The sequence below is a fragment of the Stomoxys calcitrans genome, chromosome 5 (genome assembly GCF_963082655.1).
Source record: "Stomoxys calcitrans chromosome 5, idStoCalc2.1, whole genome shotgun sequence".
NCBI lineage: Eukaryota > Metazoa > Arthropoda > Insecta > Diptera > Muscidae > Stomoxys > Stomoxys calcitrans.
In genome coordinates this window covers 155972633-155996446 of record NC_081556.1, presented here as the reverse complement: position 1 = coordinate 155996446, position 23814 = coordinate 155972633, and the positions used below count along the sequence as shown (strand labels likewise).

The 23814-nt window shown below is 38.1% G+C and overlaps 1 protein-coding gene across 1 annotated transcript in view; it reads right to left on the bottom strand.

Annotated features, from left to right (window-relative positions):
- Positions 1 to 2971: 2971 nt before the first annotated feature.
- LOC106081948 (protein vestigial) overlaps positions 2972 to 23814 on the bottom strand; it is a 54344-nt gene continuing 33501 nt past the window's right edge. Inside the window, exons 5-8 of the mRNA XM_013244226.2 lie at positions 6914 to 7005; positions 6654 to 6841; positions 6448 to 6521; positions 2972 to 3145 (exon numbers count right to left, since the gene is read on the bottom strand). Coding sequence (XP_013099680.2) covers positions 3096 to 3145; positions 6448 to 6521; positions 6654 to 6841; positions 6914 to 7005 — 404 coding nt within the window. The 3' untranslated portion in view covers positions 2972 to 3095. The remainder of the gene's footprint in view (positions 3146 to 6447; positions 6522 to 6653; positions 6842 to 6913; positions 7006 to 23814) is intronic.

Below are 23814 nucleotides of genomic sequence, written 5' to 3'. Positions count from 1 at the left end.
ATGTTTGTCTTGGGCAGTGCTGCCAGATGTTTTTCGCAAACAATCGTCAAAATTGAGAAGAAAAATCATCAAAATAGTCAAAATTTTTCGAAAAAATCCTCGCTCTCCTAATAAGTCTTAATCTATTTAATAGTGCGATTTTCGAAAGATGGAAGCCAACTAGAATGTTTATCAATATTGAAGGTTCGATAATATTGAAGGTCGTTTATTTTATTTTTAATATTTTTCAATAAAAACCTAGATATGTAATTTAATGATAACGAGGATATAATTTTTATTGTAAAAACAAAACAAGCTATAACAAACAAGTAAAAGCGTGCTAAGTTCGGCCGGGCCGAATCTTATATACCCTCCACCATGGATCGCATTTGTCGAGTTCTTTTCCCGGCATCTCTTCTTAGGCAAAACAGGATATAAGAAATGATTTGCACTGCTATTAGAGCGATATCAAGATATGGTCCGGTTTGGACCACAATTAAATTATATGTTGGAGACCTGTGTAAAATGTCAGCCAATTCGAATAACAATTGCGCTCTTTGTGAGCTCAAAAAGTAAAATAGAGAGATCGATTTATATGGGAGCCGCATCGGGCTATGGACCGATTCAGACCAAGTATGTTGATGTTGATGGTCATGAAAGAATCCGTCGTACAAAATTTCAGGGAAATCGGATAATAATTGCGACCTCTAGAGGCTCAAGAAGTCAAGATCCCAGATCGGTTTATATGGCAGCTATATCAGGTTATGAACCGACTTGTACTTTATTTGACATAGTTGTTGAAAGCAACAATAAAAAACGTCTTGCTAAATTTCAGCCAAATCGGATAGGAACAGCGCCCTCAAGAAGCAAAAGAAGTCAAGCCCCAGATCTGTTGAACCGATTTGAACCATATTTGGCACAGTTGTTAGATATCATAACAAAATACTACGTGCCAAAATGCATTCAAATCGGATAGGAATTGCGCCCTCTAGAGGGTCAAGAAGTCAAGACCCAAGATCGGTTTATATGACAGCTATATCAGATTATGGACCGATTTGAACCATACTTTGCACAGTTGTTGGATATAATAACGAAACACGTCGTGCAAAATTTCATTTCAATCGGATAAGAATTGCGCCTTCTAGAGGCTCAAGAAGTCAAGACCCAAGATCGGTTTATATGGCAGCTATATCAAAACATGGACCGATATAGCCCATTTACAATACCAACCGACCTACACTAATAAGAAGTATTTGTGCAAAATTTCAAGCGGCTAGCTTTACTCCTTCGGAAGTTAGCGTGCTTTCGACAGACAGACGGACGGACGGACGGACATGGCTAGATCGACATAAAATGTCACGACGATCAAGAATATATATACTTTATGGGGTCTCAGACGAATATTTCGAGTAGTTACAATTAGAATGACGAAATTAGTATACCCCCCATCTTATGGTGGAGGGTATAAAAAATAAAAAGCGCCATCTATCATGTAATTCCCGAAACAAAGAACCATTTTTTTTAGATCGTTTTTATCTTTCATTAACAATATAATTATGAAACGTGTAGGAATATGGAGTTTGCAAACTTTAAACTTTCTGGAAATGTGATTGAAATTATCACGCCGTCCACATAGAATTGTTGTCCCCCCATAATCATGGTATGATTTCAAACTTTATATCTGACAATCTTGTTTACAGTTTCCATTAATTATGCATCCATCTCTGGAAGGAAAGGAGTAACAAATGTTGCAGTTGTATTGCACATCCCAATGTCTGGCAACTGAAATGGAAGGAAAAATACAAAGAAAAGCAGCAGCAGCACCAACAGTGACTGCAGCAACAGCAGTAATACAACAGAGATAATAAATAATCAGTCGAGCATCAGGCGCCTGCGCTAATGATGCCTAACAAAAAACAATCAAAGGGGGAATTAGAGTTGTGCCCCAGCTGATTTGAACCGATAAGGCGACGAAGAACGAAGTTCTTCTTCCCCTACCTACCCCCCTTGGGTGCTGCTCATAACTGATAGAATAAAGATGATCAGCAGTGAATGGTGATATAATTTATAGTGAATGCTTGGCTACTTGGAGGTAGCTGCTGTTTTCTTACCTTGCGATTTAAGAAATAAAAGCAAACATGCGTTGTTTTAATATTTCGCTGAAATAAAACTCAATTTGCTTGTAATTTTCAATATTGGCTTGAATTAATTTTTTTATTTAATTTTTAGATTTTATTATTTTTTTTCTGTCTTTTGTTTAAATTTGTTTTAAAACTAGTTGGTTGTTTGTGTGTGTTTTGTTTTTATAATTTGTTGGTTTGTTTGTTTTTGAGTTTATTTTTGTTATTAATTTTTTTAACTTAAGGTTGTATGCTTGCACTCTGACATTCATCCATTGTCGTCTTTTGCTCACATCGTGGTCTGGGTTACATTTCATAAAAGTCATCATAACTAGGCTACTTCATACATACTCGTACATATACATATCTAAAGAGATTTAAATTCTGTAAGACTACAACTATATATTCAATACAGGGTTTTTTCGTGTGTATGTGTTTTCTGGACATATTTTCCATTTTCTGTTTTTGTTTTTCATAATAAAAATTAAATTAAACTTTACGTAATTATGTCAACATTGTCGTCTCTCTCTCCGTTTTTTTTTTGTTTTATTTAAATTTTTTATATACCTACATGTGTGTTTGTGAATTTTTTTCAATAATTTCTTGGTTTATGATTTTTGCTCGATCCTTTGCCTCATGTGTTGTTAACCTTAAGCTATTATCATGGTTGGACTCAGCTTCGAGGGTTGTGTCAGATGAACTTTGTTGTATTCTAACAAAATCGTTTTTAAACTTAAGTTAAACATAGAATTCTTGTTGCACATTGTCTTGTTTTTCTTTTAGTTTCTTTTTTTTTTTTTTTGGGGAGTTTCGCTTAAGTAAAAATACGTTACATTTGCTTAAGTACAATCATTTGAAATACTTGTTGTTGTTGTTTGGAACCAGCGAAAATTTGTTGCCTAGGTTAAATTCCAAACATCTTTAAGGTAATACCTTGCCTCGATCATAGCTCGTTACAATATCGAACTGGAGGTTGGCACTATGACTTGGCATGTTTTAGAACCAGTAAAGATCTTTTGAGGATTCTTGCACTTGCGCTTCTAAACCTAAAAAGAGAGATACATATGTTAAGGTTATTTTATAAAAAAATGTAAATTAAATTAAATAATAATCGCCTGTCATAAATCTCATGGTCATTAAGTCGACTCCACTTGGTACAAAAAACAATTAAACTGATTGGAAAATATTTAAAACATATTTGGCGAGAATGATAGTGGGAGGATATTTTAAATGACGACTTAGTAGATAGAAGATATGACAGAGATTCAAATCGTGAAATTGCTTTATATGGCGAGGTGTTACAAACGGAATGACAAGATTATATATATATATATATATGCTAGCTGACCCAGGTCCGCTCCGTTGCGCCTTCTTTTACTTTATATGGGACAAAAGTCGACAATTAAAGATCTTTTAGTGAAATACCATGCTACGAAAATAGTATACCGCTTGACTAACAGTTTAACAATATAAGTGCCTTTATCTGAATCCCATAAGATTGGTCTACAAATTTTAGTTTGGATGTAAGGTGTACTCCATTCTTAAAATACTTCATTTTAGCCCGATATTCTCATGATGTCTGATTCAGTGGTGTTTTAGGGGGTAAGGTGGTCCCCCAGATACTTGGCCCTGAAAAAATGTCAGCACCGTGCTCTTCTCTCAAATACAATTTATTTAAACCCTATATTGCCATTGGCTTAAGAGGAGTTTATAGGATGAGGCGTCCCCCAAACACATGGCCCCAAAATAGGTTATCAAATTCGTTTTCTAATCTCAAATACCTTTCATTTGAGCCACATATTGGCATGGTCGAAAATTTTGTTCCCTTTGGGGGTGTTTTGGGAAAGGGGTGATGCCCTAAATACATGGTCCTACATTTGGATATCTTATTCGTATTCTACTCCCTAAAAATTGCTGTTTGTGGGGTATTTTGGGAAAGGGGTAGACCCCCAGAAAATTGGGTCCGAAAATGGGTATCAATTCTTGCTCTACCCCCCAATACCTTTCATTTAAGCCCCACATTGACATGGTCGGTAAATATGCACGATTAAGGGGTGTTTTGGGGAGTGGGGTGGCCCCCAAACACTAAGTCCGGAAAATATATCAGCAACGTGCTCCATTCTCATATATCTATATATCGTTTATTTAAACCCCATATTGCTCTCAAAATTGGATTCGTTTTCTAATCTCATTTAAACTCCTTATTGCAACAGTCAGCAAATATGTCCGGATTGGGGTAAAAGCTATGAATATTTAGTTCCACTCTCTTTAAGATCCAAATTGTCTTGGTGAGCAAATACGTCCTAGGTTGCCTAAAAAGTAATTGCGAATTTTTTAAAAGAAAGTAAATGCATTTTTAATAAAACTTAGAATGAACTTTAATCAAATATCTAATTGCCATTTTGTTCGATAACCTTTTGCCATCTTCCTGGCAAATTTAGTATTCCACGCTCATAGAACTTCTGGCCTTTATCTGCAAAAAACTGAACCAAGTGCGATTTTATAGCCTCATCATTGCCGAAAGTGTTACCATTTAAGGAGTTCTGCAAAGATCGAAATAAATGGCAGTCTGATGGTGCAAGGTCAGGGCTATATGGTGGATGCATCAAAAGTTCCCAGCCAAGCTCACTCAGTTTTTGGCGAGTGACCAAAGACGTGTGCGGTGTAGCATTGTCCTGGTGGAATATGACACCTTTACGATTGACCAATTCTGGTCGCTTCTCCTTGATGGCTGTATTCAATTTGTCCAATTGTTGACAGTAAACATCCGAATTAATCGTTTGGTTCCTTGGAAGCAGCTCAAAATATGCCACATCCTTCCAATCCTACCAAACAGACAGCATAACCTTCTTTTGGTGGATATCAGCCTTTGAAGTGGTTTGAGCTGGTTCACCATGCTTGGACCATGATCGATTTCGACTAACGTTGTTGTAAACAATCCATTTTTTATCTCCAGTTATGATTCGTTTTAAAAACGGATCGAATTCATTGCGTTTAAGGTGCATATCACAAGCGTTGATTCGGTTTGTTAAATGAATTTCTTTCAATACATGTGGTACCCATATTAAAATTGACGCCAAACAAACAAATGTAAACAAAATTTCGCGCACAAGCTAAAAGTAACAGCTGATAACTGACAGAAGAAAGAATGCAATTACAGAGTCACAAGCCGTTGAAAAAATTTGTCAACGCCGATTGTATTACTACTGGTTGCCCAAAAAGTAATTGCGGATTTTTTAAAAGAAAGTAAATGCATTTTTAATAAAACTTAGAATGAACTTTAATCAAATATACTTTTTTTACACAATTTTCTAAAGCAAGCTAAAAGTAACAGCTTATAACTGACAGTAGAAAGAATGCAATTACAGAGTCACAAGCTGTGAAAAAATTTGTCAACGCCGACTATATGAAAAATCCGCAATTACTTTTTGGGCAACCCAATATATTACCGACAATTACTTTTTGGGCAACCCAATATATACTTTATGGGGCCTTTGACGAATATTTCGAGGAGTTATAAACAGAATGACGAAATTAGTATACCCCCATCCTATGGTGGAGGGTATAAAAATCAGAAGATCGATTTATATAGAAGCAATATCAATGCGCAGACCATATAAATTAAGTCAGTTGAAAGTCGTGAGAGAAAGCATTGTACAAAATGTTAACCTAATCGGATGAAAATAGCGCCCTCTATAGGCGCAATCCATCTTAGAAGATACATTTAGTGCCGCAACGCTTATTTTTATCTAATTATGCAAACAACTTTTCTTTTCCGATAGCATCCATCGGAAAAATATCAATCGATATTCAGTCAAGATATGAAATATCGATAGTGCCACCGATATTTTGCCAGCTCTAGTTTGAAGTTCATAAGTCGCATTCTTTATAAACCCAATAAAAGCTGAAAATTTTAAGAGGCAATTTTATTGAACCTCTCGCTACCCATATAAAATACGATTAACATTGCACAGTGGTTTCAAATTGAATAATCCTAGAAATAATTCGTTCACATTTAAACGATTCTCAAAATTCATGGATGAGTAATAGAAGGTAGGGGCTTTGCTTAAGGTGTGTATTCGATTTAGAACCATTGGCGCATCGGTACCGCAGCCATATGGGGATATTGTTGATTCCATGGTAGTGAGCGCATTCAAAGTTTGGTCCAAACCAACTTAATGTCATTTTACTTGCAACTTTTCTTTTTGTAATTCTTTAAAATCAGTTTTAAATATGTTGAGCATTTGCATGTGTTTAAGCTGTTACTTAATATGGTGTTACCATGGCATTTATAGCACAAAAAAAACAATATGATTTCCATGACAAAGTAGTAGTAGTGAAAACTTACCGGCCATTGTGGGGTAACTGGAGTAAGCGGCAGCACTTTCTAGCGCATGTGCCGTTTGTTGGTCATGATGCAGTCTGTGGACAGAAATCAAAAAGAAAAAAACAAGCGAATAGTTATTAGAAAAAAGTAGAACAAACCACATACATTGAGACCAGTAAAAACAGCAAAAGATTTAAAATCATAAGAGAAGAACAAATGATTGTTACCTTGAACTATGGCCATATTGCTGAGGCAGACGCAAAAGACTACCATACTGGGCCATATTGTGATGATAGGCATGAGCATGGGCCGCATGGGCATGAGCGGCATGGGCATAGGTGCCATAATGGGCCGCTGCATGGGGTACCCAGGGGTCCGTGGCATAGCCACCCTCCGACGAATACAAATCACTCATCTGTGGAAGCAAAGCAAAGTTAAACATTTTTTAATGTAATTTTTTTTTTAAATTTTTCTCTCTGAACCTTACCTGAGGATGTGTGGTGGCTGTTACAGGATGCACATAATTACTGTTCCAAAATGAAGGTGGGAAGTTTCGCGTGGACATAGGAGTTGTGGTATCTATAAAACAAAGCCAAAACAAATGAAGACATACGTTATTGCTTAGTTGCTAATAAGGACTCTTTTTTTTCAATATGGCAAATGAGTGAGTCATCATGTTCATTGGAGACATATAATAAACGCCTGATTAAGAACTAATGCCTTGAAACTGTTGTAGCATTGCATTTCATGGTTGTCGTTATGGCTTGTTGCACCAACACAACGCCAAATATCCTCAACACCATCATCATCATCAGCACCACCAAGTTACCATTCGATCAAAATCCCCAAATGAATGCCGCCATGCAACAAAAACGAAGCACACTAAGGCCAAGCGAAACGTAGCGAATTCATGAAAATTTGCCAACATGTGAAAAGTGTGCCTTTACTAACGAGTACTTAAGAATGTTTCTTCATCATTGCCATTTCTGGCGAAACGAAGAAGGGGAACCCCACATCGCAGCATTCAGCAAAAACCAGGCCCAAGAACTCCATTGAAAATGAAAAGAAAGTGCTTGGCATGGCAGTGCATTAATGGAATGCGTTTAAGGGCACACACTACAGTTGTTGCCACCAACCAAAGCCCTCATGGAATATTCTGCAGCCCCACCCGCTCTTGCCCCCTTATGGGAGCCAGCAAACCCGATTGCACTCCCTGACTGATGGCGGTATCTCCAAAAAGTATTGCGCAGACAAACAGCAAAAGAACACATATTCGTACGTTTTGTCCATGCCCAAACTACAACATGAGGAGCATTCAAGATTTTGATGACAACATTCCAGGGCAACTTGTTTTCATACAGATTTCGATGTGATGTTTATGCATGTGCTGCAGTGTAGTGTATGTTCTGTTCTGTTCTTTTGCTATTGTTGATTGCGGTTGCTGCAACAGCTGCTGTTGCTATTTAGGAGAATGAAGCACTCAGAATGGGTTGCCACTAACATCCATTCACCCGTCCTTTTTGTTCATTGCTTACGAATTTAAAAATTGAAGTTTAAGTTACTGTCTCCCTTCTCATTTGTCGCCTATAAGCAAAAGATATTCATCTTAAAGCTGTTGTTAAATGACAATAATCGCAGGAATTTTCATAGACACCAAATCGAATCTTCTATTTCTTAAGTTTAAAATTCAGTTTTTCAACTCCTCATCACAAACTCTTCCTAAACCGTGGTGTGATCTTCCAACACAAAATCCCCTGAAGTACTCTAAGTATCTTCATCATATGAAGTGTATCCTTAAATAATTAAAGATGATAGGATCCTTGTGTCACCTGTGGTGGTCCCTTTGGTAACCATCCCTGATTTCTATTTGAGATGTTTATCTAATAACAGTGACCTTTTGTCACTATTGCACCATAGAGCATACAGCCGAAATGAAATGGACAACCTATTTAGAGAATCGATATTGAGACATCAGCAGCTTGGGATGCCGCATCAGCGCACGACATCGCTACACATGTTTCTGGGAGTAATTGATGGTAAATGTCCCTGATTACACAGAAGGAGTGGTGGCTACTGGTGGTGATACCTGGTACCTGCCTTGTCCTGGTAGTATTAGCGTGGGCTTCGTGTGAGACCATTACCAGCATAACTAGCCCAGCTACCGTTTTGTGTGCACCTTTATCTGGTTGCTTGGTGGTTGTTTGTGCCAAGAAAAGTAAGAGTCAGTTTTTTTGTTATTGCTCGCTGACTAACTTCCCAGGCTAAGAAGCTAGGAACATATAGATCTGCTTTACTCACATTCATTGAAACAAGGGCTACAACTACTACTTTGCACGTTCGCATACTTTGCGCCCTTGTATCTGTGTTATTTATGTTAAGTGTGTGTGCGTGACACTCTTGTGGGTAAATGAGTGCAAACAGATAGCTAGAGAGTGGAGGTAGATTGGTCGTTATAACTTCTGGTTGATGGTGATGAAGGTGGTGTTGGTGGTTGTTTGGTATAGACCATGCCTGCCTTTCTTTCTGTTGCCTCCTTCAGGCGGTTGTTGGGCTGTTCGCATTTTCTTAATGAAAATTCTTGAACGTCATTCTTCAATGATAAAAACAGACGGACAGACAAAGAGACAGACATATTTCGTACGTGAATAATAAATGAGCGTTTTATTGAATGCTTCTTGGGGCTTTTGTGTGTGGTACGCAATTGAAGCAGCTGGCCCAGTGGCGAAATGTGAAATGCGGACAATTGTTTATCATCGTCAACATGAAGCTTAATTTATTGGTATCGTCGAGGGCTGCTTGCGAGGTCACTTGTTCTTTTCTCTTCTTATTATTTCTCCCAGTTTTTTGCCTTTGAATATAGATTTGAATATTCATACGTGTTTTGTTCGCTTGTCTTAGTTGCATCTTTGATGTTATTTGGCATTTAATTAAGGACAATGAAAAAAATTCAATTTAAATTAAGACCTTGTTGAATTTAATTCTTTTTCCGGGCCTACAAAGCCATCTCCTCAAGGAACTAGGGTAAACTGAGTAGGTTAATGCACAAATGGATCACAAAATGCATTTGTGGGCCTAGAGACTGAGATCCGTTTCCCATTGCCAGACCATAATAGGGTTTTGCTGGCGGTGATCCAGGCGTTTGGGGAATTCGTGAGGTGGTATGGTTTTACTGCGAGGACGCCGAGTGTGAACTGAAGTATTAGAAGCAGATTAAAGCCTTCTCTGAGGATGCCATGATCTGCATAGTTTGGATGCTGGGCCATCATAACGGTATCATAACGGGATATAACGCGGATTAGGTGATAGTTAAAACCTAAGGTATGGCGAGAAGTTAATTGAAGGGCATTAGCTTAGTAAAGCAGAAAATGGTGATGCAAATTCCGTGCAATGAACGGATATGCTATGGGCAGCGACACTGTAAGGAAGTAAGAAGGAGATTAGAACAGCTTTCGGTATCATTACGGGTTAGGCGAGGCCCAGCGCACCTAGAGGTTAATTGAGCATTAAAGAGCATGAGCATAGTAAAGCAGAAAATGGTGATGCAAATTTTGCGCGTATAGTTACGACACTCTCCTAAATGACATGAACGGATATGCTATGGGCGGCGACACTGTAACGTAGTAAGGAGAAGATCAGAACAGCTTTCGGTATTATTACGGGTTAAGGCGATCCCCGGAGACTTACCACCGCGTAGAGGTTAATTGAAGAGTGATGAAGTGATGAGTGATGAAGTGATGAAGTGATGCACATTCAGATCATATAATTAGTGAGTACGACTCTCTCCTAGATGCCATGAATGGGATTGCTATGAGCAGCGGGATATTTTCCACAGAGGATATGAGCTACCACCGTAGCTCAGACTTTACCATGTCCGCCTATAACTCTGAACTCCTGCGTTCGAATCCTAGTAAGAACATCAGAAAAATTTATCTGCTGTGTTTATCTCCACCTTATGCTGGCGACATTTCATAAAAGTCACCTATAAACTTTTCTCCAAAGAGATGTCGCACTGCGGCACGCCGTTCGGACTCTGCTATAAAAAGGAGGTCCCTTAACATTAAGGTTTAACTTGAATCGGACAGCATTCATTAATATGTGAGAAGTTTGCACCTATTTTTTAATGAAATGTTCATTGGCAACATTTGTTTTGACTTCTTTTCCTTCCATAAGGTCAAGTATGCCCTTAAGTTGAGAGTTAGTTAGGCTGTGATTGAGACCTCTAACCAACCTTTCAGAGGATGATAAGCGAAGGTAGGGGAAAGCCACTGAAACTACAGCTAAAGCGGAACAGAGAAGATAAGGATCTGAGGTTGGGGTAAGGCTGTGGTTGAGACCTCGGACCAACCTTTCAGAGGATGATTAGCGAAGGTTGGGGAAAGCCTCTGAAACTACAGCTAAAGCGGAACAGAGAAGATAAAGAGCTGGGGTCTCTATTAACTACCTATCGGAAGGTTTGTTTTCTTTGCTCCGTACAAAATCAAAAATGGCTGAACCGATTTTCTAGAAATGTAAACAGAACAGAGAGATGAGAACTTCTACAAATTACAAGTTCAGAGCAAAGGCCGCATTGGCTATTCCAGCGGCAAACCTGCTGGTGCCAATACCATCCACCCATCCAAGAGAAAGAAGGCAACGGACGCGAATGTTTCCACACTTGCCAACTCAGCGATACTTGATTGTTCCGAAAGTAACAGGTACTCATTCGACGACAGTACAGTTAGTCTTAGGGAGGATTACAATGTGACATCAAAGGGAAAAAAGGAAGAGTAACCCAACAGGCATTGGAAAACGCCGTGTTACAAGCTCAGAGCTGTTGTCATACGGAGCAGATAAAAGAGCGCATTGTTCCTGCACCTTCATTATAATAACAGCAATATAATAATACTGATGGCTGGCATCAGCTTTTTAGACAAGGCAGAATTAGGCAAGCAAGGATTTAGCCCACTATTACTTTCCAGCTGGGTTACTCTGCCTGAAATTCTGAGGTAACTCATATTGGGTCTATTGTTCCGGTAGAAGAAAGGCAACTCTGCGCTGAATCTGGGTGCTTTAAGGGTTTTATCACCGGTCCAATCTTACCAAAGAACGGAATATTGGAGATCTTCAGAGTCCAAAATAGCATCATTCATCGGATTGGCACATTGTAAAATAGGATCCAACCTCTGAAGTACATTGAAGTAGAAATGGTATCGCATGAGCGTTTGTATCACTAGTTCGATTGTTAGGCTGTTATCACACACCAAGAATCGGGTGATTAATTTCATTCAGATTAATCTCCATCACTGTGTAGCGGCCACCAATAACCTTATCCTTGGCTTTGATTCACGAGCCGTATGAACAGCTTAATCTAGCATTCAATTAAAACAAACTAAAGATTTAAAGTCTTGGTTATTTTAATGACAACCTACATTACCGACTATATCAGTAAACCCAAACATTTCAAATTTCGAGAAATGTTTATCACTCCTCAACTCACCCCAGTGAAGAATACCTCGATACTCTAAACTCACCATCCATACCAATAAGAGCATTTTTTTTCTTCTTATAAATTCAAGTAAAAAAATGCGAATTTACCCATGAAAATTCCATTAAGGAACAGGGGCAAACTTCTCACATACCAATGAGTGCAGTCCGATTCAAGTTTAAGCTCAAAGATAAGGGGCCTCCTTGTTATAGGCGAGTCCGAACGGCGTGCCGCAGTACGACACCTCTTTTGAGGAGAAGTTTTTACATGGCATAGTACTTCACAAATGTCGCCAGCATTAGGAGCGGATAACCACCGCTGAAAATTGTATAAAGGTCTCGCCAGGATTCGAACCCAGGCGTTCAGTGTCATAGGCGAACATACTAACCTATGCGCTACGGTGGCCTCGAGCACAATATGCAGTTGTATGTTTGCCTGTTGGGACTGAATAGTGATGTAGGGGATAAAATCTTAAATTCCCCTGCGAAACCTTATTCAATTTTCACACCCCAGGCAAACTTAGCTTCTTAACGAAAAGTGTGTGTCAATAAGTTAATCGTGAAAAACATACTGAATTTAAGAAAAAAAGAAAGAACTCTCAGACCATTAGAATTACACTTATAGTGACAAATCAAAGTGTTTAGCCTACGAAATCCCTTTAATATTCTGCGACTTTTAAAAATCCTCAAAATCTTCTTTTCTTCAGATATCAGCACAACATTCCTTTCCATACACCTGTCCTAATGTGTTGTTCCCCCTTAAGCTTTAGCAAATCTCCTCAATAGCTAGTCGCTATTAGAAACCAATCGATTAGTAGCTAGCTGTTGTTGTTGTTGCAACAAGTTGTTATGTACGTGCCTCAAATCAAGAACATTTTTTGGTTGGACTTTTAGATTTTATGCAAGCCAGAGAGGAGGAATGGTGAATAAAAGCATGACCATGTTTGCAACAGTTGCGCACAAATTGTTGGCAAATGCCCTGAGAAGAATTGAAAATTAGAAATTGATTTTTTATGATCACTTACACGACTTATTTGCATTTTATTGCTAAATTTGCCACAGAGGCAACAAGCAGCTACAGCGAGCGAATGGGGGAAGAATGCAAATGGTACAATTAACAAAATGAACATTGACAACAACATCAACAAATGGCATTTTTAGTTACGTGGCTTTGGCGGCTGCATTTGGGGATTTCTGTGTTGGCGGAAGAGTAGAAGGAGGAGCAGGAGGAGGCGGGATGGGGCTGTTTGCCTCTACCATGGGGCATGGGTGTTGACACAACATCAGCAAATGGCTTTTTCTTAAAGGCTTTTCGTCTTCATCTCTTAGCTTTTGCTGCGTTTTTCCTTGGGGTTTTTTGTCGTTGGTTGTTACATTGGCATTTGGTTGTAAAATGTCGCCGGAATTCTAAACGCTTGCCAGTTTGCTCCGTTCATATGCCAATGGCGAATACCATCACATGCCACTTGGATTCATGGCGGTTTTTAAATGCATTCATTACTCAATTAGCTACTGAGCGAGCGAGCTAGCGACTGGCCGAACAACCGACCCATCGACCGACTGATCGTGGCCATATCCCCCAAAAACCCCTTTTGGGGGAGGATGGGCGAGGTGTTCAGCAGCAGCAGCAGCAACAGTTCTATCTTCATGCACATGTGCCCCGGTGAAATTTCATGAAATCAAAAAAAAAATTATTCTGCTTTTCTACTCGCCCTGCCGTGGTTCGCCGCAAAATTGTGACCAGATTCGAAAATTTAAGACAAAAACGAAAACTGTGGACAGCAACAGCTAACCAACTAACCAACCAGCCAGCCATCCAACCAAGAAGAATGAAGAAGAATAAAATGAAAACAATTTAAAAGCAATCACATTTGTTATTTGGCTAAAAATATCTTGGCAAGATGATCATGATGATGATGAAAAAGCAGCAACAAAGGTATTTTCGTGTCGTTTCATTTCATTACGCTGGTCTGCGAGTTGAGTTTGTCCTACTCGACGTTGTCATCATATTGGCCATTGCTATTGTCCCTTGATTGCAATTGCTATGGCAAATGCACCTTAACTCAACTCAAAGCAATGCCATACATTCAACCGCACTCTCTCTCTCTCTCTCTCTCTCTCTCTCTCTGTCTCTGACTTAACTTAACTTTATGGGACTACAATTCACCATTTGCTCGATACGATACGAAGCGAAGAAGAAGCAACAATTTAATTAGATGCCGCTTTGATATACTCACTCGTAAATGCAAATTCCTTAAATTGCACGACTTTTTTTTTGCACAGCGCACTCTTCACTGTTTCTGTTTTTAGTCGATCGAACACATTCCATTCTATTTTTGTTCATTTAACCGACAAAAATACAAAATACTGTCTGCCTTTTTTCGCTTGCTGGGTTGCAATAAAGGAGAATATTTTGAATATTTTCGAGGTTTTGCATGGGCCAAGGAGGCATTCTCTCAATTGTGTTGATCGATGGCATGTGAAAATATTTTTTCACCATCAAATTATGAAAATTCCATCATAATTCAAAATTTTCTTCTAATAAAAATATTATCACGTCAAGTATTGTAAACTGCCAAAGGACAGAAATGTTCACTTTAGGGCAAATATTAAGCAAATAGTCCTTGTTGATTAAAGGTTTAGTGAGACTTCCAAATTGAACTCACTTCCACAATCCCCAGTGTCTGTTTGTCAATTGATGGGTGTTCTTCTATTTTAGGAATCAAACGGGAACATCAACATCGCATTATGTTTGACAGGCCTGAACTTTTGATACTCACCGCCTCGGATATACACATATTTTAAAAACCTTTCGTCGTAATGCAGTGAAAATGCATCATTTATGAACCCATAGCAGCTATATCTAAATATAGTCCGATCTCCACCCTATTAAAGAAGGCTATGTAAGGGTCTAACACAACCAATTGTATCACATTGATCTGTTAAAAAAATTCACCATTTATGGCCCTAAGAACTTCAATCGGGAGATCGGTATATACATATGACAGCTAAATTCAAATAAAGACCGATCTATATCATATTGAATACGAATATTGAGACTTCTAAAACGTGATTTTATTGTCCCAAAAACTTAAATCGGGAAATCGGTACATATGGCAATTGCACCCAAGAGATCGGTATATGTATATGACAGCTAAATCCAAATAAAGACTGATCTAAATCATATTGAATACGAATCGAGGCTCCTAAAACTTGATTTTATTGTCCCATAAACTTAAATCGGGGGATCGGTACATATGGCAACTGTGCCCAAATATGGCCCGATATTGATCATACTCGGTACGTATGTCGAGGGACCTAAGGCAAGTCAAATGCAAATTTTGCCCATGAACATTCCACTAAGAGACAGCGGCAAAACTCTTACATATCAATGAGTGCTGTCCGATTCAAGTGTAAGCTCAATGATAAGGGGCCTCCTTTTCATAGCTGAGTCCAAACGGCGACACCTCTTTGGAGAGAAGTTTTACATGGCATAGTACCTCACAAATGTTGCCAGCATTAGGAGGGGAAAACCACCGCTGAAAAATTTTTTGTGATGGTCTCGCCAGGATTCGAACCCAGGCGTTCAGCATCATAGACAGACATGCTAACCTCTGCGCTACGGTGGCCTCCGCCTTAGGCAACTCATTGTGCATAATTTCAGCAAAATCTGGTTAAGAAATTCACTCTGAATGTGTCTAAAACCTTTAATCGGGAGGTGGGTATATATGGCAGCTATATACAAATCTGGACACTATCTCATTGTACCTAATTTAAGCAAATTCGTTTAATAAATTCACCTTTTATGGGTCTAAAATCATAAATGGGGAGATCGGTATATATGGTAGCTATGTCCAAATCTGGATCAATCTGGGCCATGAACAGAGATGTCGGGAAGCCTAATTCAACTTGCTATACCAAATTTCAGTAAAATTGGACGACAAACACGCTTGTTATGGGTTCAAGACTTTAAATTGAGAGATGGGTCTATATGGTAGTTATGTCGAAATAAAGACTGAACTTAACCATACACGGTACAAATGTCGAGGGGCCTAAGGCAACTCATCCCTGGTAACAGAAGTTACATAGACTTCTATACGGATGGTTCCAAACTAAACGACCAGATGGGCTTTGGGGTGTACTAGAACTGGTCAATTCAAAGAGGTTACCCGACCACTGCAGTGTGTAACAAGCAGAGATCCTTGCAATTAAGGAAGTAGTGGAATGGCTAAGATATAATTTCATTACGACGATTGGCATAAATATCTTCTCAGAAAGCCAGGCAGCCATTAAATCCCTGGATAACGTATTTCTGAACACAAAAACCGCCCTTGGCTGTCGCAGATCTCTCAACAAGATGGCTGAACAGTTCAACAGTTCAACCTGTTCTGGGTGCCAGGCCACAGAAATATTCCAGGGAATTCTAAAGCAGACGAGCTTGCGAGACTAAGAACTACCTTACACATTCCAGGGATACTGGAATCTGTGGGTATGCCTCTAGCGACATGTAAGCTAAGTATTCAGGACCAGGCCCGAAGGACAACAAATGATAGATGGTCACAAAGAGGGGGCTGTGAGCATTCCAAAAATCTGTGTAAACTTGAAGTGGCCTACTGTTTTGCTGTCATTGGCTAGAACAGACGTCTCAGTCATTGTGTCCGTCATGATGGGTCACTGTCTAATCGGAAAACATGCTGACAGACTGAAGGTTGCCAGCAACGACTTTTGCAGAAACTGTGAGGACATCGAAGAAGAAGAGACTATAGAACCCCTTCTGTGTGTGTCCCGCACTAGCATTTCTATTAGAACCCGTCTGATTTAACAGATGTGAACATTCGCAAACGTTCCTACCATTGAATCACCCAGATGGCTTTTTAAAGCATCTTCCTTCTTCTGTACCTGTGGTATCACAATGGACGAAAACGTCTAAGAGAGTCTGATGGCAGACAGCCACTTAACCCTAACATAAGGCAACTCATTGTGCCTAATTTCAGCAAATTCCGTTAATAAATTCACCTTTTATGAGTCTAAAACCTTAAATCAAGAGATCGGTATATATAGCAGCTATATTCAAATCTGGTCCGATCGGATCAGTGTTGAACAGAGATGTCGAAGAGCCCAAAACAACTTGCTGTACCAAATTTCTGAGAAATCGGACAATAAATGCGCCTATTATGGGTCCAAGACCTTAAATCGAAAAATCGGTCTAAATGACAGCTATATCCAAATCTGCACCAATCTCGGCCAAATAAAATAAGAATATCGAGAGGCCTATCATAACTTACTGTCCCAAATTGTCTCAAGACCCGAGAGATCGATCTATATTGCGGCTATATCTAAATATGAACCGATCTGGGCCGTATTAAACGAGGATGTCGAGAGGTCTAACACAACTCACTGTCCCAAATATCAGCAAAATCGGATACAAATTTTTTTTGATTTATTGCGACTAAGGCCTTAAATCGGCAGATCGGTCTATATGTGGGCTATATCAAGATATAGTCCGACATAGACCATCTTCGAACTTAATCTGTGCGAAGTTGCAGCTGAAAATCTCTATTTTTAAAAACAATAACTATACTTAGTATTGTTCAAATCGGTCTATAACCTGGTATAGCTGCCATATAAATCGATCTTGAATCTTGACTTCTTGAGCCACTAGAGAGCGCAATTCTTATCCGATTTGGCTGAAATTTTGCAAGAAGTGGTTTGTTATAACCTCCAACAACTGTATCAAATATGGTTTTAGTTGGTCCATAACCTGATACAGCTGCCATACAAACCGATCTGGGATCTTGACTTCTTGAGCCTCTAGAGGTTGCAATTATTGTCCGATTTGGTTGAAATTTTGTACAACGACTTCTCTCATGACCTTCAATATACGTGTCAATTATGGTCTGAATCGGTCTATAGCCTGATATAGCTGCCATATAAACCGATCTCCCTATTTTACTCCTTGAGCCCTTAAGGGCGCAATTTTAATTCGAATTGGCTTAAATTTTACACAACGACTCCAACATTCCAACATTCAATTCAATTATGGTCCGAATCGGAAGATAACTTGATATTATAGCTCCAATATCATAGCAATTCTTTTCTTTTAACATATGTTTGCCGAAAAAGAGATACCGGGAAAAGAACTCGACAAATGCGATCCATGGTGGAGGGTATATAAGATTTGGCCAGGCCAAACTTAGCACGCTTTTACTTGTTATATTTATTTTGGATGTCTATCATGGCTAGTCAATGAATTATATTAACGTTTTATCTCCCAAAGGGAGAGTGAGTCGAGCCAATGACCATGAGAATGAATAGAAGAAATTGAAGGATTTAATTGATTACTGTGAAGAAATTGCTTGTCAACAGATGGATTGATCACCAACAACACACCTTTGACATACATTTCTGCTGTGGCTAATGCTTTCATCAGTACTCTAGTGTTGCTCTCTATCTACCATCTGTCTTTTCTTTGGGTCTGAAAAGACGCATATTTGAAAAACGAATTCACTTTTCAATAATACACAAATTAATTAGTTATATAATTCAACTTAAATGAACTGAAAAATTATCATATTATGGGGCATTTATTTCTCATCCTCCTCATGTATCTCTAATTTCATATTCACTGCCAACAAACGCTGTCATTATTAAGTTGTTTATCTTTCTCAAAAAGCACAAATCACTCTACAGGTCTCTCTCTCTTCTCCAGATGCAAAGTCAGAAAGATGAAGATGTCTCTTTGCCACTTGTTTTGAAAAGAGCATAAAAAACCTAACGACGGGTACTTTATCATCTCAAAGATCAAAAGTGTTTTCGCTGTCATGTAAATGTCATGAACAGATTTTCTTGATGGTATATTTGCAGCTGATGGCTGTGGTGTGATGATGCTGTGTATGTGTGTGTGTGTGTGTGTGTGTGTGTGTGTGTGTGTGTGTGTGTGTGTGTGTGTGTGTGTGTGTGGTTATGTTAAATCCCCTGCTTATGATAATGAAAGAAGAAATTACACATATCATTTGCTCATTAACAATTGGGAGTATTTTGCAGCCATCCTCCCCATTTTGGAAAGATACAATTCATTTCATTCCCCAATTGTGGCTGCGTTGTTGACTTTGTTTGTTGTTGTTGGTGCTTCTATAATTTTGATTTCTTAGAAAAGTTGCAACATGACACGAAACATGAGTTCGCACAGCACCAACACCGTTCTTCACCACAATGCCATGCTCAGTGGCATTGGAGTTAGCACCCATCATACAACACCTAATGCCTTGGCTTCGAGCTTGTCAACGTCACCATTGCCGCCATCAATGACAGCTACCGCCACAGGAGACTCATTGAAAATAAAATCTTGAAAAAGCAGCCTTTAAATGGGGCACGTTGGGTTTTTCTTTTTTTCTTTCGCTTGAATGTCTGATTCACACGATTCCTATCAACCTCCATCTAGAGACACCAACGATTTATAAATGCAGCATGGCTTTCCTTGCAGAGACGCCAAAGATCAAAATACAATGTTTTCGGTTGTTGTTGTGGTTATTTTTTTCTTGTTTGTTTTTTAATAAGGTCTTTTACACATGTTAGCCTAACTGAATCTGTTGTAATAATGTCAAAATTTTGACAAATGATATTTTTATTAGATTGTGTTGTTGTTGAATGTTAATAGAAACTTGTCATCATATTGACAGTTGATGTTTCCCTTTGTTCAGGCTACAACTAAAACATATCATAGTTGTAAAAGAGAGCAGTGGAAAAGAGGAAAGACCGAGAGAGTCATGTGGCAAAAATTTTTAATGATTCAGTTCTTTTGGTGGATTTAAAAATCAAAGAGAGATGTATCGAAATCGAAAAGTGGAGAAGAGAAAGAGCGGGAATGTGACCTGTCTACGCCTTTCAATTATGTAGGTCTTATATGGATTTTATACTAAGACTGAAAGGGAGAGGTATATCAAGACGTTTATATGATATGTAAAATTGCGGCACATTTCATATAACATGTAAAACGCGCTTGACTTATGCACAAGAAACTGGCTATTTATTGAAAACACAAAATCCCCCCCATACGAGGGTTGCTCTTTATATTTCGGGATTGGACAACCCTTGTGTTGCAATCTGCCAACTGACAGCTCTATCATAAAGCTTAACATTTTGAGGTTATACGTATTCAGAATGTTTTGACATACGAGCGCTATTTGTGTTCTTTACAGTAACTTAAATGATTCATCTCGCCCAAAAAATGGAACTGAATCGTGAACATTTTCGTGTGATGATTTTTTACAACTTTCGACGTGGATTAACTCAACAACAGTGCATCGATGAACTTAATTCAATTTTTGGCAATGATGCTCCATCAACGACCAGTGGTATGGTGAATTCAATCGAGGTCATAGTTCACTCTAAGACGAATTTCGTTAAAGTTGTCCAAAATCAGTTGCTGTTTCAAAAACCATTGATGCTGAACGCCAACTCATATTGCAAAACCGTCATGTGACCTATCGTGAGATTGAGACAACCTTAGACATTAGTGGAACCAGCATAAATTCAATATTACATGAATATTTGACCGTCAAAAACTTTTTTTTCGCGTTTTATCTCACACAATCTGTCAATAGTTCAATAAAAGGCTTGTGTCGACTGGTCAAAAGAAATGATCCTAAAATACGAGCGCGGTGCTTCGAAACACGTCTATGACATCGTGACGGATGAAGAATCGTGGATTTACGCGTATGAGCCTGAAAGAAAACAGCAGTCGACTGTATGGGTGTTCAAGATGAGCCAAATCCTACAAAAGTTGCTCGCGCACGAAGCATTCCCAAGCAAATGATCGCATGTTTTTTTTTGTAAAAACTGAACATGTCGCAATCGTACCACTAGAACAACGCAGAACAGCCAATTCTAAGTGGTACACAACCATTTGTTTGCCAGTTGTCTTTCAAGAAATCAGGATCACTCTTCACTACGACAATGCGAGTTCTTACAGGTCGGCTCAAACAATTGCATTTTTGAGTACTGCAAACATCGATTTAATGAGTCATCCGCCGTATAGTCCTGACTTGGCAGGTAAAAAATAAAATGAGACGTCAAGTTTTTGGACACCTGAAGAAGCGGTTGATTCGATCAGAATGCATGTTTTGGAGATACCTCAATCAGAGTGGCAAAAGTGCTTCGACAATTGGTTCAAACGCATGCAAACGTGTATAGATCTTAAGGGGAATATTTTGAAAAACAATAAAGCGATTTTCGATTATTAATATTTGTTTTTTTCCTCTAATCCCAAAATATAAAAGACAACCCTCGCACAAATATACCAGATGGAAACACCTGAAATCAAATCAACCATGTACTTATCAGCAAACTCTTTCTGGATTGGCTAATGAATGTAGGAACTAGAGGTGGTTAGTGATCACCCTACGTCCACGCCCAGCCGTCATTAATTAGACTCAAACCAAAAACACACAACTCAACCTCTTACACCTAAAAGACCCCGAAACCGCGTGTGATAACTAGACCACATTAACTGAGAAGCTACAAAATTAACACCCATACATGGGCCAACATAACAGTTTCATGTACGAAGACGGCCACCTCTACCATAGGCACTGCTAGACGATCCCCAAACTAGAGAAGAAATAGAACACCTTCGCAACAATCTATAGTACAAATGCAAATTTGCCCATAAACATTCCATGTGGAACGGGGGCAAACTTCTCACATTTCAATGAGTGCTGTCCGATTCAAGTTTAAGCTCAACGATAAGAGGCCTTCTTTTTATAGCCAAGTCTGAACAGAGCGACACCTCTTTGGGGAGAACATTCTGTTACGGAAAAAATCAGGTGTAACAAAACCCGTGTAACAAAACCCGAGAAAATAGACTTCGTTGGGTCATATCCTACGTCTACCGAGTGATGATATAGCGAGAAATGTCCTAGACTGGAACTCACAAGGCCAGCGAAAAAGGTCCGCTGTACCAAAAGACAGTCGGAGTCAACCCACTTATCGTGGGATCAAGCTAAGGCTTTGGTCAATGATAGAATTAGATGGATGATGCCCTTTGTTCGCACTGAACTTTTTGAACTATTGCCCATATTTTTTATTATCCAGGTAATAACCCGATTTAAACCATAATTGACACATATGTTGAAAGCTGAATGGCAAAACAAAGCCTGATACACGCCTGGGGTTCAATTCTATTTCTATGAAAACAGAAAATTAAAGTTTTTTTTACGTTTTTATAGCATTTCTGATTCTTGTTTTGGGTAAACACAAAAATAAAAAGACATTTTCCAGTTTTTTGCCTGTTAGGGCGAAGATCATTATATTGGGTTGCATTCTTTCTTCTGTCAGTTATCAGATGTTCCTTTTAGCTTGCTTTAGAAAAAAAATTTAAAAAAAGTATATTTGATTAAAGTTCATTCTGAGTTTTATTAAAAATGCATTTACTTTCTTTTAAAAAATCCGCAATTACTCTTTGGGCAACCCAATATTTTACAATTTTTGTTTGTTTCTCCTTCGAGACGAGCTCAATGATCGGAAATTTTCATTGCAAGTGGAGAAGGAAAGCCAGAGATCGCTTCACACAACAAACACTGTGGGACGCGTTTCGTAATTTGGTTACAATTACTCATCAGCCATATTAGGTGTGAAGACTTCAAGGGCCGTACGTTGGTATGTTGTAATTGTATCGAATTTATTGCTAAAACGCTTCAATGATACAAACACCACATTAACCACGCAATTTAAACGGTTTCTACTAATGGTTCAATCCAACTATATTTTCTTTATCACTTTTATTTCATAGGAATTTTGTCTTTTGAAAAATTTTGCATTGGATTTTTTATAGAGGAAAAATCTCAAAAAAGCATTGTCAAAATGTTGCTTTTAGGAAAAATTCAATCACCATTTTGTCTATAAAGAAATTTTTATCGAATTTTTGTAGAAAATTTAATCGTAGTTTGATTTTTTGGAAAACTTTTATCGACATGTTTTCTTTAAAAAATTTAATCGAACTTTTTCAATTGAGATTATTTCAAACAAATTTGTACTTTTGAAGAAATTTGTTTAAGAGGACCTACATCAAAAGTTTTCTTTGAAATTTTAAAAAAAAGGACTGCAAAAACAATTTGAAAAAATATTTAAAGTAATTTTGAAAAATATTTTATCGTAAGAGAATTTTTCATTGAAAAATTTTCTTTAGAGAAAATTTCATTCAAACTTTCGTTTTCTCTGAAAATATCATTCGATATTTTTCTTCAGCAAACCTTTAGCTAAATGATTTTGTTATATGCCGTCTACGCTCTAAATCAATGTTGTCTCAGAAAGTGACTTTATTAGGATTATTTATAAAATTTGAAAGCATCTACCTTTAAAGAAAAAAAAACGATTTTTTTAAAATCTCAAAAACTTAAACCGGTTTTTAGCAAAAATGTAATTTCTAGAAAACTTCGAAACCCGGTTTGGAATAAAACCGGTTTATTAATCACCCTAGTTTTTATCCAATAATTGTTTGCCAATTATTTTTGTATGAACCATATGTGACCAAGGAGGCGTATGATGTATGACACATATGGGCAGACTTATCAAATAGTAATCATACGCACCCATATCTTATAGTTTTAATAAATGAATAATGAATCAAATGATTGTTGCTGTATCAGAAGTTCTCTCCAAATCGTTGATGTTTTGAATATTAAAGCGATATAATTTAAAAACAAAAGTTGTCGAAAAAGTAGTCGAAAAAAGCTGTCGGATTTGGAAATAGCCCTCAAACAGAAATCTTTTTTCTATTTGTTGACTTGTATAATAAATATACTTCCCAGTTTCTCAATATTTGGATGAGTTATACAAAGCATTCTCGGTTGGACCTAATTTGTGCTTTATTTGATATGTGATTTATTTTGAAAAGATTTTTTTTTTTTTTTTTTTGGAAGTGAACCA